The sequence below is a fragment of the Leuresthes tenuis genome, unplaced genomic scaffold, assembly GCF_036924035.1.
Source record: "Leuresthes tenuis unplaced genomic scaffold, fLeuTen1.0.hap1 SCAF_24, whole genome shotgun sequence".
Classification (NCBI taxonomy): Eukaryota; Metazoa; Chordata; class Actinopteri; order Atheriniformes; family Atherinopsidae; genus Leuresthes; species Leuresthes tenuis.
Window position 1 is genome coordinate 14,479,870 of NW_027325378.1, and position 20,632 is coordinate 14,500,501.

Sequence of the window (20,632 nt, forward strand, 5' to 3'; positions counted from 1 at the left end):
ATACAACACAGATATGCCTAAATTATTCTGTAAACCGTTCTTGATAAATGTATGCATGAGGGCTTTCAATTCGAGTGCGTTTTTTTTTAACAGTTTAGTCTGGAACAACTCCATTTCTTCGCGTAAAGTTTAACAGAAATAAATCTACAAAGATAGTTTTTTAGTAATACTAAAACACTGTCATTTGGGCGCAGAACAAAACGTGTGCGTGGGGGGGGGGGGGGGGGGGGTTGATACTAGAAAACTAATTTCGATTGAAGCTTACAGGCAATCAACAATTTTTGTTGAGCAATATACAAACGGAATGGTTAATATACAAACGCTGAAGGTGGCAGTTCCAGTGCATTTCGATTCATCCTGTTAAATAGACCAAATCAAACAAATTTGTTCCGAATTTCAGAGTAAATTAACTATTTTTAAATTGTGGAGAGGGAGTGAAAGTTGCCAGGTTGTTTACAATGTTTTCTTTGCACTACGGAGACCAAGCCACGTTCATATAGAAGACACGGGAGTGATGCTGAATTTTGAAAATACATGTTAGGGTGTAATATAATCAGCCTCATAATGTGTAATTTTGGAGTCGATTATTGCTGTTCTGTGCGCAATGGGCGGGGGTGTTTTGCCCAGCGGGGTGTCTTCTGAGACCGTGCAGGACGTCATTCAGCGTTGAGGGGCTAAGTTTCGGGAATGCATGTCTTTTGTTAAAGTAACGCAGTGCTAATGTGCAAACTCTTGCTTCCCAGCAAGACAGTGAAAACAAGTTGGATTAGAAGGAACCCCGCTGGCAAACTGGGGCCGGTTCCTTAGCATGTGAGGGAGCCGTTCAACACCATTTGTGGGCTTTCTAGCGCTTACAAGCTGCTAAGTGTTACAGCTGAGCAGAGCATTCACACCTTATACGTGAGGTGTTGGAAACACCCTCGCATAAATTCTTTAAAAAAAAATACCACTAAACACAAGAATCAACAAAACCTGGATGTTTTACGTCATGTTACACAGCGCATACCTTGACACGCGGCTTTAAAATGTTCATTTCAGCCTCTTTATTGCATTAATGAGCGCGTCCGGCAAGATTAATCTGCAGTTTGTGCCACCAAATAACACCAAGTAGTACCAGTCCGTTATTTTAAACTACAATTATGTTAGGAGCTCTATCCTCCTTTATTGGATGAGTGTTTAAACAAACGGAGGTCTGATTTTCGGAGAAAATCATTGTCAGTGGTGAAACTTACCAAACTGATTCGCAGATTCAGTCAATCTCGCGATAACATTTTCAATTTCTTAAATGGTCGACAGCAGCCAGTGCGAGTAGCACTCCTCACGCAACCACCTGTTGTAATATGCATTGGGGATTTTCTTCTCTGATTGTCAGCCTATCCTATAGAAACATTGTCCCCCTCTAGTGGTTTCATTCAAAAACTCAACATAAAGTTTGACTCCCAGTCCCACCCAAATGAGAAATGTTGTTAAAATACCTGCTTTTAATAGGAATGACTTTCAGGGACATTTCCCCCCTGCCTTATTGAGCTCGACCTCTCAGCCATCATGCATTTACATGATTGTCCTCTTTCATAATGAAGTGTTCAGAGCCAAAAAGAACACTCATTTGAATACAAGCTGTCAATACATCCCTTCCTGTCTGCTGGAGTGCCACTTAATAGGTTTTGCCTGGATTAGTGAGCAATGCATGAGAAGAATAGGAGACTATGTGAATAGGAGGGCATCAGGGACAAGCCTGTTCACATCTAGGCTGATTATGCCAGGACAAATTCCCACTAAGCTGTCCTGAAATGCATCCCAATCCTGAGATGGACAGAAAAAGTGAAAGGAAGTCTTGATTGTGATGTCACAGATCCACTCTTTTTGTGTTTAACTATTTATGAAAAAAATGTCCCAAAGAAATGCAAACCAAAGGTAACAATCAATAGTGTTTTTTTTACTTTTTGTTATCTTTCTGTGTAGATATTCGTACACTTTAAACACTAAAAGGAGCATTGCTGTGTCCTGTGTCCTGAGGAGAAGTGACGGTGACAATAGCTCCAGCTCCCAAGCTGTTTCCTTGTTGTGTCTCTGCAGAGCGTCAGCGCTGTGCCGGTTGGCCGGGTCACCGCAGGGGTCGGGAGATCACAGAAGCACCCGTCTGTTTTCAGGAATTTGCAGCTGATTCTGATGCTGATGGGAGCCTTTTGAAATGAGTTTGCCTAAAAGAAATGATCCCAGCAATGCTGACGGACCTTTGTTCCTTTGATTTTGCATTATGGGACTGGCATGCATTTAGGTCTATGCGATGTAGTGAGACTCTTCAAAAGAGCGAACACACCTGGACATTTTGTGAAACCAGATATCTCACAGCTAAGGTCTGACACATATGTACACATACAGACACTCTAATGCATACAAAACACTCTTTATCCAGTATATGACTTAGTAAACAAGGCTGGGGTGCTTTTACTCTATGGTGGGTCGTGCCCACTTGTTTTTTCAAGGTTGGTCCACTTTCTGTTTTTGTCATTTTGTGTGTGTGTTAAATTAGATCTGGATTCTAACACAGTGTCCAATACTATGCTTACTTTATCAGTTCATTTCTACATATCATGGATTGTCATTTTGCTACTGGCTGCACAAAAGCTTCAAATTCAACAGCAAACATGTCTGATCTTCTCCAATCAAATCTCTCACCTTCTGTTTTTTTCAGAATTTTTCTGACTCTTTGTTGCCACATAATCATATGCTGCTCTGAAGCCTCAGTATGACTTTAATCAACGGTTACATTTCAGGTATCTGCCTATCAGTGCTACACACCAGCTTGAAGGAATCTCATTCCATTGTAACAGCTTCTATTCAGGCTTTCCTCATATGAACCCCTCGCTTCAGGTCTTTCTGTAACATTTCTGTCTGAGAACAGTTTTCTGTTTTCGGGGGGGGGGGGGGGGGGGGGGGGGGGGGCTCCTGCTGCATGACCGACTTTGCCTTGACACTCACATTCTCTCTCTTAGAATTCAGTGGCATACGCCTGAATTTATTTAATCTATTGCCACTAACAATAGTAGCTGTCGTGGGCCATTAAGAGTAAAACAGGCCCAAACCATGTTACTACTACTACTAAGCAAAAGATTATTATACTGGAATTATACCCTTCCTTCTGGTCTCATCGATCCACGGAACTATTTTGAGCTCTCATGGTTTGTCCGTGTGATCATTAGCAAACTACAGAGAGGCAACAATGTTCAGTGCTCTGCTGATGGCAGACTCAGCTTTTACATTAACCAATGTAAGAGAGGCCTGCATTTGCCAAGGGTTTGCCCGCATTCCCTTTTGACCTAATAAAAGCTATCACACACCTTTGTATTGGTGTTGGGCTTGTTGCTTGACCGGGGAACAATGGTCTCAAATTTCCTGTAATTATACGCAGTGGGACTGAATGGATCGGTGGAGTCCGAGCTCTTTAGAAAAGGTTTTGTAACCTTTACCAGCCTTATGGGGATCAACAACTTTTTGAAGGAACTTTTCAGGAAGCACCTTTGTTCCATACCATGGGAAAATAACACTTTGATCGATCTCCGTCATTAGAATTGAACAGAATAACCTGACTATCATCTTACTGACAAACAAAAACATCAGACTCTAATTTCATCCATTTATTCCAGAAGTTTTATTACAGTCACTGGTGGAACTGAAGGTATATTTATGTTTAAACTGTCGAGCACGTCAGCCGAGAGACTTTGTCGCCCTCTGGTGGCGCTCCTCTGGGTTGTTGAGGAGAGAGTGAAGGTCCGGTTGTTATGGTGAAGCGTTTCCCCTGAGGGCTGGACTAAATAAGCCGGAGCGGTGGACAGCAGTTGATTCAGTTTCACAACCGCAGACCTGCACAGGAGGTACAACTGACAGGTAAGCTGTCGCCATAGTTTTTTTTTTCTCTATCACTTTACGTCGACGTTGTACGCCCTTGCTCGGCTGCATGTCATGCTATGTCAGTTGAGCGAGGTCGTCCTTGAGAAAACAAAATATTTCCTCAACTCCAACGCGGTGGGTTTTTAGGTCTTTGTGTCGCTCAATAGCGAGCAAGGCTAAGGTGACGTTAGCATGACGTTACATCAATAGTTGTATTCATCTCCGCTCAACAGGTGGGTTTACCATTTCTGTTGTTTTAAATGTGAGATTTAGAAAACGCTATAGCGTTTACTCTGAAAGTGAGGTTATTTTTATGAGTAAAAGCGGGTGGTTTATATGAACTGCTTACGTTTACCTGTCTGACTAAACCACCTGTTGAGCCTCTACGTGGACCGCTACGCAGGTTAGCTAATCTGTGGGACGAGGGCTTATACTTCCGTTTCTGCTTTTAGAACTTTTAATGATTATTTGCTGCCACAGTGATGGTACCGAAGTAAATATACCGAGGGGTAGTTATAGCATAACCCTTTTAATTGTTGAAATGTACCGGTGTTGTCAGAGGGAAACGTGTCCTGTCAGGGCTACGCAGGCTGACATTAAACTGTATGTTACTGGCTGCAGGTCCACAACCTTTAACTGCAGGATAGCTGTTCCATTGATATGTGGACCAAACATTTGAACAGCCAAGATAACAAAACCATCAGTTACTGCCTCGCTCATGAATTTCCCCCCGTGTTTAATCGAGATCTCCTTTTCCTTGTATCCGGCAGGTTTATTACTTGTTTATTTCTTCATTGTTTTGTGCAGGACCAATGGCGCGATATTTGTGTAGCTCAGTCTGTTCTTTTGCAACCTCAGTAATCTCTTTGGCTGAAAAAGCATTATTTGATTCATTAAAAGGACTTTAACAGCCAGTTGATCAGCTGCTACTTTAATAACTGATCACCAGGTTCATTGTGTCAGACACTTGGTTTTCTTTGCTTTCACACCTAAATGAGTGAACTGAACATCTTTTGGTTCTGGATTGGACGCTTCAAGGCCGGACGTTAATCATTTGAACTGACTTGGATTATGTTTGACAAATCCTAAACTGTATGATATGAGAAGTGTCCCACTTATGGTTGCAGACCCACTGTTCTGTTCTATCAAAGGAAAAAGTTATTATATGATGGCCTCTGTGGTTGATTTCAGTATGACATAACTCGCTGACCCTGACTTTTAAAATTGCATTAATGACTAATTAACCTAAATTACCATATGGCCATTAAGTGTTGTAACGTGTGGTCAAAGTACTTTTAACAAAACAGCATTTCCTTGGTAAAGATGGTCAAATATTTGCAGATTTCACCACATAGCCGGGATTATCTTGGAGGCTCTTTGAAGCACAACGTGACTGCGTACACACAGCATTGCATGGCTGTCGCAGATCAAGGAGGAAATCGTAAAGATGTGAGATTACGTTTCAACACTTATCATTGAGTGGACTGTAACCTGCGTTGTCTTGTAAGGACGTACGATTGGCTGTCCAATGTGTGCGTTCTCGGTTGCAGAAGAAGATTCCTCTCCCAACGGAGTAAGCTTTTCATTAGATGGGGCAAGAGACTGAGCTCTTGTTTTTATCCTGAAGTTGCTTCATAGGTTTCTCTGTGATCCCAGAATATTTAATTTTTCATGATCTGATAACTCAGTCGAGCAGGTTTGTTTCTCCCTGACATTCCTTTGCTTGTGCATGAACTCCCTCCTGCTTCTCTCCCTTCTTTCCGATGCATGTCTTTACCACTACGTCCACGTTTAAAACGTGAGACTTTCTGTGAACAGATGTCACATGCACCACATCCCGTGGACACCAGTTAAAGATTCTTCACCCCTGTTTTTTCTCTCCAACTTTGCACTTGCGTGACTCGAGCCTTCTTCCTGCTTCAGAGAGCTCACAGAACCTAATTTAGGCTGTTCTGAGTCTCCTCCCCATCCTTCCTCCTCCTCATGTCCTCCTCTATATCCTTTCCCATTCTGTTTTCCACATCCTCTTGCTCTCTCATTCTCTTTCCTGTGACTCTGCATGTTTTTAGGCCCAATTGCTTAATCTCAATCCATCATACATCCACTCACATTGTACTTCTTTTTTTTTTTCCTTGAGGTCTCCCTTTCTCCCTGCTCTCGGCTACTTGGCAGAATTACTGAGATTTCTGAGCGATTATATGGAGCAACTCAAACCTTTACACATGACAGGGCTTACTGTAGATGCTCCTCCCTCTCTCCTGTAATCCTGCTGGTTCTGTCCTTCTTTCACCGCCTGCAGGCGCAATAATTTCTCATAACATCATCAAGTAATGCACAGAAAAGCTGACGTAAACGCAGACATCAACAAACCAGTTTCAGTTAAAAAAATTCTTATGTGTCAAAAACAGCCTCTCCATGTATTTGTGAGGCAGTTCAGGTCATCTGGCTTCGCGTCAGATTGGAAGCGGGATCGTTCCCGAACCATCCAGCTACTTTGACTCAGCATTGTTTGTTTCAGCGAACAGGTTTGGAAGCTCCTGCGTGTATGCAGCAGCTGTCTGGTGTTGTTTCATGATGACAAACCATGAATGAAGAACACAGCAGCTTGTGTGGGCAGATTGAAGTATGAGCAGAGGTGTAAGCCATTTATTTTTATTTTTTCAGTTCTGCTCTTGGAAGGTTACTCATAAGCTCTTACACCAAGTTCCACTCACTAGACGAATGTATGAGCTTTTGTGAATATGTGTGTGTGTGTGTTCATAGTACTCCATTCATTACGGCTGTTAAGAGAAAGTTTGTGTTCCACAGCCTTCCCTATTAGGTCATAAAATGGAAAGCAAGTCAGAAGACTACAAATGTCTGATTGATGTGGGGTTATTTTTCTAAACACATGAAATTGCTATATTTCTGTGTGTGTGTGTGCGCTGTACCACCATGCTAGAGAGTGTACCGTGTCGGTGATCTCACCATATGTTTTTACTTCTGTCTGGTTTTTGCTTGACTCAGAAAATCACAAGGTTCTTACAGCCTTGCCACCAACAAACTCCAAAGGGGCTTGGTTTATATGAGGCCAAACTAAACGACAAATGAAAGGCTGCTTCACACCGGTCCGCTGACTGATGGCCTTTCTACTTTATCTTTGTTTATAGCTACAGAATTTCTGTGATGTGACCTTTTTCTTTTTTGATAATACACTTCGACAGTCTTCACAAACCCTCTGAACTTTACTGTCAAACCGACTATTTATAAACCTGTCGCCACCTTCAAGCTTATAAACGTCTACAAAGATGGAACAACGACAAAAAAAAGAAAAAATAGGGGACATTCCTCACTTTGTGCTAAGGATTTATTTCCTCCTTTGGTGTCCATAAGAGGTAGGAGTGGTGACTTATCTACACGTGTACAATGACTCCTGTGCTCATGGTGTACTGTGGATAAAAATAAGTATTAGAGACCATTCACGTGCGGTAGGTCAAGATGACTTTTTCTCTGACTTTAACATCTCCGTCTGATAGCCATTCAACACTGTTACGTGCACAGTCGAGTTGAACGATTGATTACAGCTTGACTTGGGCTTTTGATTGGACCCACCGCATACATGCATGGGAGGGGAATCGAGTTATTACCTGAAGTAAGTCTGGCGCCGTGGACTGTGTTAGCTTCTAGCTTCCTAATTTCCAGCGTTTTTACCCACTTGTGGGTGACAACAGCTTCGATGATAACTTCTTCTATTTGGCTTTGTGGATATACACGGTTTGCTGTTTTTACAGAAAGATGGAACTTTCTAGATGTATGTTTTTTTTCCTAGTGTCATGTAAACAAGCTGACTGTATCAGGAGCTACGACTCCAGCTGGTTGTTTCTTACGAAAGCGGCAGGGATGCATGCGCTGCTTTCTGGTCCGATTTGCTGTCAACACCCAGTTCTGCATATTGCCTTTTATGATGGCATAACAGTGATCAAAACTGTCTGCTCTGAACTTCGTCTCGCCATCAGTTTAGCTTCTATAATGTCTTGATGCACATCGGTGCAAGTCAAATAGTTCTTGTTTGCCGACATGCGAAACGCTGGGTTCACAGGCACATTTTGCCTTCCGGCGCTTTAAGGTTTAGAACGATATACGTTTAGGTAACACAATTGATCTGGAGAGGAAGACCGGAGCTTTAATGTGTTCTAAGTCTTCATTGTGTAAGATTGTAAGCCTCTTTACCAGTTTGAAATGCGTTTTTTCCATTCGTGTTGATGTTTGGACGCCCATTCGAACACCTCGGGAACATCCAAATACCGGGATGGCCCCGCGGCCGTTATTCCATGTTTGATGAGTTGGATGGATGGATGTTTACATTTTTTTATTTGCAACTCAACAGTGGAACTAAATCCGTGACCTTGATTTCAATGGATGCTTAATGAAATGCAGGTTGCCACGTCAGAGTGGTGACATACCCGGATATTAGCAGTCGGTGACCGTAAACCTTTGTTAGTGAGCTTTTTTGAGACCCATCCGATCTCACGAGCCCTGATGCAAATCACTTCCGAGCAGGAGGTTTTAACATAGCTGCAGACGGTCAGAAAATAAACTTCAGGTTCCAGTTCTGGTACTTGGCTAGATCCAATCGTAATTGCGGATTCAACAAATGAAGTCAAAGAGAAGATTGAAGCGGGGCTTTAGAATACAAAAGCAGATATAATACTATGTCTCACATCTGATAAAGATTCTCTGCCTCCATGTTTTAAAACATTTAAGTGGAGGTCGGGACGAGAACGGGATGGAATCGTTGTGCGAATAGTCAGAAAGTTTGAGTGCGTGTGTTGCATTGGTAAGAAACAGTTTTAAACGGTGTGTGTGGCTGACCCTTAAAACCCTGCGCAGATTGGCTTTGGCTAAGATTTGATTTGTCTTGCAAACTCTGCCAAGGTCACTAATCGGCAAACATTGTCCTCTTGTGCCCTGAGTGTTTGTCAGTGTTTAGAAACATGTTAAGGCAGAAGGAGATTATCTCTTATTAGTTTGTATGTGTCAAAGCTGGCATTTTTGTAAGTGAGCTAGTGTCATCAGAGCTTTTATACCCTTTTGCTTTTCCCACTTATCCATTAAATCCATCCAATCATTTAAATTGACCTGTGCTCTGTAAAGTATCTAATGTTATTACAACTCATCAACAGGTAGCGTAAACCTTATCCAGCAACACCCCCCCATTCTAAACCTGTAAATAAACGGTCAGTCCATTCTACGGCGTTAACTGCTTGTCGTCGGGCAGAAGTCGCTAATGAGATTGTCATAGTTCAAGTGACGCTGTGTCGTTTAGGGCAGCTTTACGGATTGATGCTGCGTTGCACAGAGGGTTTTTGGTGGTTAACCTTCAGAATATATTGCTCTCCGAGCTGCTTTGAGTGTTGACTAGATTGAGCTTTGCATATAGGCAAAATGTTTTTTTCCACCAACAGGCGCGTCACAGTGTTCCTCAGGTTTAAAGGAACAGAAATAGTAGCAGTTGTAGGTTTATACTGACGCTCTTCGAAAGCTGCTGTATCAGTTTAATTTTGCAGACCTAAGACTATGATATCATCTACAATGCTGCGTGGTTTCTGTGGTTTAAATAACCGTTAATCGGTACAATAAACTTTGTTAAGAAGACATCTCCCAGTCGCAGTGAAGAGAGGTGGATGAGGGGTTTTTGTTATAATATAAATAGTGTTAATAAAGTCTCACGTCATTGGTAGTCAGATAAAAGCGACATATAAGAATGGCGAATAGGAATGTGTCCGATTTGTGAGTCACACCATCGTCATGCAAGTTTTGGAGCTTTATGTCAGGGATCTCAGTCTATCGGGATTGTGTCTGGAATTATCCCTCTAATACAGCTGTTAAGTTCCTGCAGGGATTTTCTCTCTTGCTGCAATCCTTTCTCCCTTTTAAAGCCACTTACTGAAAAATGCAGCAAAAATCTTTCCATTTGTTAGCTGTGGTTAAGATTGCCGACCAACAAACGAATTGGACGGCTAACTTATGATCCACCATTGATTCTTAGAGATGTGGTGTATTTAAGTTTGTTTCTTGCTGGCCTTTTTTATGTAAACATGCATTTTTGGATACCGCTTCCCTTCTGTTTTTTAGGAGAAACAATGGATGAATAAAATAACCTCACAGTCACTAGTATGTTACACATGTACCTTCATGTTTCATGTTTCTGTGCATTCCAAGTTTATGTTCATTTGTGTGACTGTACATTTATTGCACTGTGTTGGGTTTTTACCCCAGTCTAAGGAAATCCTTACATTGTAGTCATGACAAAGGGTGAGACCTTAAGTTTCTTTAAATAGTCTATCCCTAAGGCAGTAGTAAAGATTTCAGTTGGCCAGACTAAACCCTAAAGGACACTGAGATGGTAGGTATTTACACACCACATATCTAAATTTAGTCCTTTGATTCAATATTTGCTTTCTGTTTCTGGATATATTTATTTTAGCCAAGGATTCTGTTTGTGGTTACTAGTCATGTTTCCATCCAAAAGGGATTCAAATCATCGGGAAATGCGCATTAATTAAGAAATTCGAATCATGTGTGTTTCCATCAAAAGTACAGACTTTGGTTAAAACTAATAACCGCTTCAGACTTTTCCATTTATTTCTCAATGCAGTCCATGGTTTATCAAACCCCCGGCTACACATTTCCACGCGGAGCTCTTGATATATATGCTGGCATTTTTCTGCTGTTTACTGTCAAGGATGGCGGTTTGTCCTTATTTAAAGTTAAAAACTTCCTCCGTCCCCACAAACCTTCCCTTGTCCGACATGTTTGTTGTCTTGTGAGTGACCCCCAACCAACGGAAGCAGCTGGGGTGAAAGCGCGCCACGGCAGACTTGATGCGAACACAGCTGTTTCCATCCCTTTCGAATCAACCAAAACCCGGCGTTAGCCAGCGTATTTTCATTTGTGCGAATCAGGGGATTTTAATTCGAACGATGGCGTTTCCATCATAATTTTCCAATGCAATACTTTTCGATGCCCATCTAAACAAGCTGATGGAAACGCACCTACTGTAGAGACTGCCTGGAAAACATTGCTGAAGCCTTAAATCTCAATGACATGAACGTCTAAGAAGAACTTTGTAATTCTCTGCACACTTATTTGTCAGCTAATTCATAGAACACTGGAGTCTACCGCTCAACCACCTTTTCAGGTACTGGCTGCTTGCTCTGTCGTGTCTGTGGCCTGGGACTCCTGTCTTGTCAGTCACTCTCTCTCTATCTTACAGAGTGCCTCTAGTTGACCTTCCTCTCAGCACACAGAGGCCAAGGCCTAAATAATATATGAGCAGCCTGGAAAGAGCGGAGTGTGTGCGAGCCGTGTAATTTGGCTTGGAAGTAAACGAAAGGTAATGAGAGTGATCTTGCTGCCTGATGTTGCCAGAGTTAGAACTTGTACTGAAACTAAATGTTACACTCCAGTTATTGAGGGCACTTTTTCACCGTGTCTCACCCTGTGAATACCTCTGCGGAAGAAAAGTGCACGTAGGCTGCTGGGCGTGTCAATCATTAATGAAAAGTGTCCCGTCATATCAGGTTTCCTTTGGGATAGGAGTGGGAGTGGAGGGAGTTGGGGGGGGGTGGAGCCCAAGGGTTAAAGATAACATGATTAGGAGTGCAGCATGCGTATATTATACTGTAACACAGCACTCACAATTTCTCTTCCTGCCCACAGACAGCAGACTGTGCCATTGAGGAACCGTTCGTTGAAACCTTCGTATCCTGGTCTCTTCATCTGAGGAACCAACAAAAAGTGCACCAACAGCAACTTACAGAATGTTCTCCATGTACCACCAGTGGATATTTAACTTCAGTGGGGAGTGCGTCAAGCCATGTGTGAATCCTGCAGACGTCCCTCTCTGCTGTCACTGAACATCTTGGTTCTTTCTGCATTTTGAATTTATTGTTCACTGACACATGTGGATTCTCAAATCTTGTTGGATCCAGGTTTCGGATACAGTCAACACCAATATGGATTTAAAGCTACAATAGACTCGAACCAGGAGAGCAGTTTGACTCTGCCTTTTTAAATCCTGCCTTACTCCCCTTTGTCTCTGCTTGAGTGTGTCATTAGAACCAGTTTCCCTTCGGTTGAAATGGATGAAAGGATTGAAAACTGGCTGAATTCCACAGCTTGGATTTTTGCTTTTTGGACACCTTTCTACCACCATTTCATTTAGGCAAGATAAGAGTTGTTGAATAAAACATGGGAAAGAGACATGGCCGTGACCTTTTGGTGGCTCACGTCTGAAATCATGGAGATATCCATCACCTGATGAAACAGCAGAAGTTGTTTTGTTTCATTATAGTTTGGGGAACTTTTGCTGTTCACTTGATTTCTGTTTCCTCCCCATGAAAAGATATTTGTACAAAAAACACCCACACCATCTTTTTTTGTGTTCTCCTACAGGCCGTCAACAGGCTGTAGGCCTGTTAGGTCTGACATAAGGATGGGGGGGCTTTTGTGAAAATTTGAACCCTGAATCACTGAAAGGATTTATCACCCTCACATCACAAGCTAACTGAAACAAACTGCAGTGTCGTAGTACAGCCACTGGCGATGGCAACAGATCACGGTGAGCTGCTGGCTGAAATGGCGACGATCGGGCGCCTGGGTGCCACAGAAAGACTGAAGCACGCCCAGAAGCGGCGTGCTCAGCAGCTGAAGGCATGGGCACAGATGGAAAAGGAAGCAGCACGAGGGTCTAGGGCCAAAGCAGACAAGAAGAAGAAGACCCACAACAACAGAGTGACGTTCCCCAACTCCATCACCCTGCTAGATGCAGCTGCCCGCAATGACCTGCAGGAGGGTAGGTAATAACACACCTTTGCTGTGTTTAAACCAGCCACTTTAAATAAAGGTATTTGAGCAAAGATTACACTGGCTATGCCTCAGATTAATTGTATTAGGCTGAGCATTTTCTTTTCAAGGCTCTTATTGTTTTCCTGCCAGATAAAGATAAAGATAAAGCAAATATTTCCCCTGTTCATGTTTGTTGTAATTCTAGTCACACACCAACTCAGTTTAGGGCAAACAGCTTTGACTTGGGTGTTTTAACATTTATATACAGTTAAAAGAGCTTCACCTCAGTCATTTATCAGAACGCCGCTTGTGTGTATGCGTTTGTATCGTTCTAGTGAGGGAGCTGCTGAACAGCGGTGTCAATCCAGATCTGGTCAACGAGGACGGACTGACAGCCCTACATCAGGTACACACACGGTTCATTTAAAGCGTGGCAACAACATGGTACCTGACTAATTAGTTAACACTGCTGCTTGTGATGACTGAAATGTACAACCAGGCTAAAGAGCTGCTTCTGGAAATTAAACGTCGCCTCTCGTGTGCTGCCTGATTTGTTTCTTTACTTTTGTCCAATGTCTCCCAACACACCATTATAACTAAATTTACATGAAAATGTGTCATCGGATGTCATAGAGTTTTTCCACAAAGTAGAATTGTTCATGCGCCGCGATATAATGATTCAGTTGTCAATCTCAATCTGTATCCGAATGGGTTCTGACTGAGAAGCAGCGGGTCGTCATAACCCAAATAACACGCACCCACTGTCAACCGTGCACATACACATGATGCACATACACTAACACAAGCACACTCCTGTATGGTCAGAAGTTCAAGACAAGTACAGTATTGTCTAAGAAATGATAACACGGATTAGCTTTTACAGTTTGAGAGTGCCAGATCATCTTTTGTGCTCTGTCTACATGTGTGTTGTCTTCAGCCGCTGCTTTGAGATCTCCATGTGCTGTTTGGTCTTTGTTATGTCTGAAAGTTGAATTATCTTATGTGAGTTTCTCTGTCATTAGAAGGCCACAAATAGGGATGTGTAGGGAGACCCATCGTAAATGTTCCATCGTGTCCTTACAGTTGTAAAAATGAGATAAATGGAACATCGGATGAACAACACACGACATATTGAACATAAGAACTATGCCAAAATACAGAAGCAGTGCATGAAAAATGAAGTCCATCGTTATTGCTTCCACAGAACTTAAGAGGTTAAGTAGCAGCTAATAAACTGCACCTGATTAGCTGGTCCCCATCAGTGTGAACACCTCTATAAAAGCAGATGTTTTGACAGTTTGCTGGTCTGGATCACTTAGTTGTGTTAACACAATGTGAAGGAGGAAAGATGTCAGCTGCTGTCTTAGAGAAGCAACTGCTGCTCCCCCAGCGGCTGTGGGAAGGCTGTCAGACCCTTTCTAAACGACTTGGAATCCAGCATTCTTCAGTGAGAAAGATTATTCACAAGTGGCAAACAGTTGCCAATCCTCTCAGGAGGAGTTCACTCCAAAGTCAGACTGTGCATGTTTGCTGTTGAAGTTTCGGACAGCACAATTGGAAAAAAAGCTTGAATAGCTGTTGCTTGGTGGAAAGGTTGTTTAGAGAGGAAAAAATAAGGAGCATGTTTTCTTTGGACAGAGGAGACATGCTTTGACATGTTTCGTCGTAATGGACTGAGCTCCATGTGGAGGAAAACCAAACGCCTCGTGCCAACTGTCAGTCATGGTGGTGGAGTGCTGATGATGTGGGTTTGTTTTGTAGTTGCAGGACCTGGACACCACCATGAACTCCTCTTTTTACCAAAGTATTTTAGAGTCAAGTGTGAGGCCATCTGTCTGACAGACGGTAGAAAGGAGATCATGCAACAGGACAATGATCCCAAGCACACAAGGTGCTGCAATAGCTGAGCCAAAGTCACAATATGAAAGCCACATTCACTCCACAAACACAGGAGAGACTAATAACTCCGTGAAGAAAATGACTGAAGTTGTTCTGGGACTTTGAATCAAAGGTGGTTCTGCAAGCTTACTGATTCACAGGGTGAAGTTTTTCACTCTGTGCTTCAGTATTTTGGCTTAATGTTATTATTTGAACGCATGACACAATGCAATGTGTCGTGTAAAGCTGTCAGGTTGCATTTACTTCATTTTGGGACCTTGTAACGACCAGATTGTTTTTTTTTTTTTTTATTCTTTTCTTTTCCCTTTTTTTTTTTCATCATCTGAGTGAATCCATAACACTTTTCCTATTTTATTGTTGACTGCAAAGTTAAGACAAACCAATTTAAAGCTAAGCATTAGTCTTAACAATTTAAATAAGGATTTTTCTCACCATAACACAAACATGCGCCTCTTTACACTCATGAGAGGAGCGTCTGTGAGCACAGGGAACTCTTTATGACAGCAGTCGGTCCTCTTGGAAAACTTAATGTTTGCACAGCAGAGGATGAAGCTATGCTTTTTCAAGCCAGTGCAGTAGCTACCACTAAGAATACTGCATACATTTATCCGTTTGTACTTGTTGTTGTTCAACTACTCTACATGTTTTGCATGTGTGTTCGCGCTCATTTCACGTTCTGTCTATAATTATCATTCACTTTAATATCTGTCAACATATGCCGTGTATTTCAGTGCTGCATAGATGATTTTGTGGAAATAGTGCAGTGCCTGCTTGATGCCGGTGCCAGTGCGAATGCCTGTGACAGTGAGCTGTGGACACCGCTGCATGCTGCTGCCACCTGTGGACACACCGGACTGGTGCAGCTCCTCATTCAAGCGTGAGTGTACCAAGGAGTTTCTTTCTTGGTTTCACTTCTTCTTTGTAAAATCCTAATTTTTCAAAATGTCCAAAACCACAAGCTGATATATTGCAAAGCAGTCGCTCAGCTGTTTTTAATGATGGTTCCATTCTTCTGTTTGGTTAGAATTTCTCTATTTTTTTTGTTGACTGGAGCATAAACAGACTCGGAACCACAAAAGCGCTATGTTTACAGAAACAATGCAAATGTGGCCGCAGTCCGAAAACACTTTGCACACCAGGGTTTGTGGATTTAATCCTGTTCACTTTGTTTTGTGGATGTATGGATGAATGCACTCTGTGTTTTTGCGCGCGCGCGTGTGTGTGTGTGTGTGTGTGTCTGCTTTTAGTGGAGCTGACTTGCTGGCTGTGAATGCGGATGGCAACATGCCCTATGACCTCTGTGAGGACGAGGCCACCCTCGAACTGCTAGAGATGGTTATGGCTGAACAGGGTCAGTAAGCTGAGTCAAATCAAAATGATTTTTTTTTTTTACATCTGAAATCAGTTGGTACACAGGTGTAACGGCCATCTTTGTTCCCCGTTCAGGGATAACTCAGGACCGCATAGATGAATGCAGGGGAGCTAAAGAGATGGCCATGCTTTCAGACGTCAAGGCTCTGGTTCAGAGCGGAGCAGACTTAAACGCACAGGACAACAATGGAGCAACGCTGGTGAGACACACGGACTCTTGCATTTGAAAGTAACCAGGTTGTGAAAGTTGTGAAATGAACGTGGAAAAAGTGCCAGCAGATACAGCCGACAACTGAGACTTTTGACGATGTCCAAAAGGCTTTGGGAGAGCTTGTGGTTTTTCTCTTTTATTTGCCTGGAGCTGTGGAATTCAGTGCTTGGCTGATGGGAAACCTCACTGCTGTTTCTTTTTTCCTCTCAGCTCCATATTGCATCTGCCAATGGCTATATCTCTGTAGCAGAGCTGCTACTAGAAAACAGGGCTCAGATGGAGCTGAAGGACTCTGACGGGTGGACGCCGCTACATGCTGCCGCCTGCTGGGGACAGGTTGGTACTGCAGCCATAACAACAAAGACTAACTCTTTCCTCAACTGACTCATGAAGTAGTATTTGTTTTTTGTTCCTTAGATTCAAATGGTGGAACTACTTGTGGCCCATGGAGCCAGTCTGAACACCAAGTCTGTGCTGGAGGAGACACCTTTAGGTCAGATCAGTCTTTGTTGGTCCCCTTTTATTCATTTATTTATATATATATAGTATTTATCTTTGTTGAAAAAGAAACCTGTTGTCTCTGTGTCTAATGTGAGACATTTAAGTTTCTAACCTTTCCTGTACTTTTCTTATCAGATGTATGTATGGATGAGGAAGTCAGAGCCAAACTAATGGACTTGAAACATAAACACGATGCCATCATGAAAAATCAGGACAGGCAGAAGTCCACCCTGCAAAGACGAGTGTCAAGCACTGGAAGCCGAGGGTAAGAGAAGGATCTCAGGGGAATCAGAGGGTGAGAACTGTACGCACTCAAGTGTTTTACTTTTGTTCGTGCAGTAAGGTGGTGCGTCGTGTCAGCGTTAATGAGCGCTCCAGTCTGTACCGGCGAGAGCACCACAAAGAAGCCATCGTGTGGCAGGAGCGCGGCCGCCAGCCGGAGCCTCAGGATGACGACGAGGACAGGCAAACCGATAATGAGCTGCACCAGCAAGCCTCCATGGTGAATGAAAATGTCCGGTTGTTGTTTTTCAGTGTGGCGCGATTAGCCTGCGTGTGGTTTTTGAATGTTCCTCTTGTGTTTCAGGTTGCTGTTGGTGCAGCAACGTCACGTTTAGAAGAACTCGAGGCCGCAGATCGGAAGATTGCTTCCAGCTTAGGGAACGGAGAGACCTCCGTTTCTCTGGCGTCTTCTGTACCTGGAGAGCTTTGGAGCGGTGGGGGTCGCATGGAGCGCAGCGCCTCCTACGAGCTCAGCTCTGCATCTGGAGCTGGGTCCACGGAGGGTGAGGCCACAGACAGAATGTCTCGGGAAAAATCCCACCAAACCCTGGCTGACCTGAAACGCCAGCGGGCAGCTGCTAAGCTCAATAAGTTCCCAGCACCTGCTCCTCCCCTGCCTCCTCCTGTGGAGGAGGAGCCTTCTGCTGCAGTAGCTGAGGTGACAACCTCTCAGGCCCAGCCAGAAAACCAAATGACCCCCACAGAGCAGGCGGTCTCCCCCAACCAGGTGTACTTCACCCCAGCCAGCGGAGATCCTCCACTACTGAAACTTCGAGCCCCTGAGGAGGACCAGTCCAACAATAAAGAGCCTTGCTGTGGCCTCATGTAGACTGCCTCACACAGTCAGACACGCTGCCTGCAAAGCACAGAAACTGTGCGGGTTACACTCCAAAGTGGCGGATACACTTGAAATTTAACACTGAAGACTGTAAGTGAGGGCCACATGCCAATGATGGTTTGATCTACTCTGCAATTCAAGTGCAATCTATGTTTCTTTTCCTTCAGTTTACACAAACTGTGAGCACTCCTTCCTGCGCCTCTCTGCTGGCCGCCAGGTCAGCTCAGGAGAAGGACAGATTCCGGTCCAATCTTCACTTATTTTCAGTCACCACAGTGAAATGTCTTAGAATCAAGTAGAATATGAGTTGTTGAAGTAAAAATGAAATTTTCTGATTTTATTTGAATGAGAATGAGGTTGTTTCTTTGCTTAGCGGCTGCTGTTAAACGTTTGTTTTACAAGTGAAAAAGAGTTTCACATTTGGAAACAATGATTGGTAATGACAAGTTGATTATATGCAGCAGTTACACTGAATTTGCTTAAGAATGGACTGTTTCCACGCTTGCTTTTGTTTTTCATGAATTGATAATACGTTAGTTTAGCTTTTTGGTGCATAAAAAGCTCATATTTGAATATTTGTAAAGGCTGCACTTTGTAAATTGTTTGTCTTTATTATGAGATGATATTTAAAGTGGGAAAATGACTTATACCTTTATCACGCCCAGATTCCTATGATTCTGTCAGTATTTCTATTTTTCTACGCTCAGAACGGAATCATTATTTATTCTGTCTTATACTAAGAGAAACGACTGTTCCATTCTAAAGAGCGACATGATGATGCGAGAGTCTGAGGGGCAAAGTAGTTTTGTGTTCACCGAGTTATCAAAGACGCAGTTATTAGATTTACTGTCAAATCAAAAACACTTTGTACGTTTGCTAATCAGAGGTCGGTGCCTTCATTCGGTGGCTTATTTAACGGTGGTTTGCAATGGTTGCACAAAGTCCCACGTGGAAGAGTTTGGTGAGCGGTGGGATGAAATGATCAGACGTGGGCTTGATGTTCTGTAAATGCACTGCTTACTGTGTCGCATTTCAGTTTTGTTAGTGATTTTTACTGATCCCTGTTCAGAAAAAAAAAAACAGACATAAAAACACTGTTTTCACAAACATTTTTTTGTATTTTTTTAATCATGCAGCTTTACCTGGATATTGCCAGCGTTGATGTGTGAAGCGAGGGAATATAATGATGGGATTAATGGAATATGGCATCCATGTTGTTTGATTTACGCTGGAAACCGGGTCAGGGTTGGTTGATGGTCCTCTGCTTCGAGACCTCCAGCCTTCCTGAAGTGGCCTCCTCTGGTGGTGAAATTGAGCAGTTGAACCCCAACCCCACCCCTTCTCTTTCTCTTCCTCTTACATCACACTCTCCCACACTTTCAGCACATCTCGAATGTCACAGTCCGTTCTTATCGGTCTGCCAGCAGGCAGCAGTTGACACACAAAGTACACTCTCCACTACAGAGTGTTCACAGTGTGTTGTCCAGTTTAATTAATTTATTTTTTTCCCTTAAAACATGCACCTGAATATGTGTGCTGTGATCACACCTGCAAACATTAACGCACACACAGATCACACAGATGCGCGGCTTTAACAGCCATCGTGTTTAAATAGAACCTGTTGACATTCCCACATGTTTTGACTGAAGGGATTGATTAGCAATAAATAATCACATTTTCCTCTTTAATGGGATACTCTAAAGTTACACCTGTTACGTGATGTTGACGTGTTATTGGACGTTGCCAAATTACACGCTGGATGACACACAAAAGTCACCGGGGCATCACATGCTTGTATAGGAACGGTTATAAGACGTATCGGATGTCTTTCCCAAGCCCTTTCCAAGATGTCTCACACTGTGTCCCTCTGACATGCACGCCTTCTTTGGCTGGAATGGTAAATCGAAGACAACTCAAACCAGCATCTACCTCCTTTTATGCCCTCTCAAGTGGCCTCTCCGAGCAGCGTGTTTCCCTTTAACTTTAAACCATGGAACAGGCTTTAACAAGAAGAGACAGCCTGCTATGTTCTACTAATCTCACTCCAAACCTTTTGTGGTTTTTGGCTCCAAACAACAATGTATGAACACTCTGGTATTGTGCATGCGGCCTCCAGTTAAGTTTATTTTTGTCAGCTCGATTATACACGTCTAAGTGTAGCACGATGACCAAAACAAACTTTGCTGTTTAAGATCTTTCTCTAAAGTTCTGCTCATAATGCAGTATGTACAGTTGATATTTCATGCCAGCAGTCGTCTTTTCCCACAGATGTTATTTCAGCTGAATGTAACAACGTTGCCTTTGTTATTGTGGCTCGTTGGGATGCTTCAGTGCAGCGAAGCCTCACCCAATACGACAAGTCAATATATTTCATTGTAAAAGTGACCCGTGGATGAAGAGGAGGACGTTCGACATTAAGACCGCCTCATCACCGCAGAATGGAAAAGGTTTGGCTTTTTTTACTCTTGTGAACCTTGTTTCCAGCTGTAGAACATTTTCAGATGGCAGACCAGACAGGAAGCTGATATCATTTTTTTTTTAAAGCAGCTGATTTACATAGTTGATGAAGGTTGAAACAGAAAAAAATTCATTTTTAGTCTGTTTTGAGAGTTTTTGTTGCTGCTGTCTTTAGTCAAAAGACACAAGGGGCTTTTACTCTTGTAACTCCAGAGGTGCACTTGGTGTAAATGCTCATCTTCCATTTTCCCTGCAAATGAATGAAAACTCCATCTTCCATAAGTCATACATTAAAGGGGAATAAAAACAAAAAATCTGTAAGTCATCATTAGCAAAACTGGTTACCTGACAGG

At 42.8% G+C, this 20,632-nt stretch overlaps 1 protein-coding gene across 1 annotated transcript; it reads left to right on the top strand.

Annotated features, from left to right (window-relative positions):
* Window positions 1-3,865: 3,865 nt before the first annotated feature.
* ppp1r16a (protein phosphatase 1, regulatory subunit 16A) lies at window positions 3,866-18,934 on the top strand. The gene is made up of 11 exons (XM_072378450.1): window positions 3,866-3,888; window positions 11,593-12,727; window positions 13,056-13,126; window positions 15,351-15,496; window positions 15,867-15,970; window positions 16,066-16,190; window positions 16,412-16,537; window positions 16,619-16,694; window positions 16,838-16,967; window positions 17,042-17,204; window positions 17,289-18,934. Exons 2-11 carry the CDS (start codon window positions 12,478-12,480, stop codon window positions 17,811-17,813), a joined length of 1,716 nt encoding a protein of 571 aa, XP_072234551.1. The 5' UTR covers window positions 3,866-3,888; window positions 11,593-12,477; the 3' UTR covers window positions 17,814-18,934.
* Window positions 18,935-20,632: the final 1,698 nt, after the last annotated feature.

What these genes read in the sequence shown, in the direction of transcription:
- ppp1r16a (XM_072378450.1), top strand. Translation starts at nt 12,478, where the DNA reads ATGGCAACAGATCACGGTGAGCTGCTGGCTGAAATGGCGACGATCGGG. An exon ending in GATGGTTATGGCTGAACAGG is followed by an intron (nt 15,971 to 16,065) that starts GTCAGTAAGCTG and finishes TTCCCCGTTCAG; the next exon opens with GGATAACTCAGGACCGCATA. An exon ending in TCAAGCACTGGAAGCCGAGG is followed by an intron (nt 16,968 to 17,041) that starts GTAAGAGAAGGA and finishes TTGTTCGTGCAG; the next exon opens with TAAGGTGGTGCGTCGTGTCA.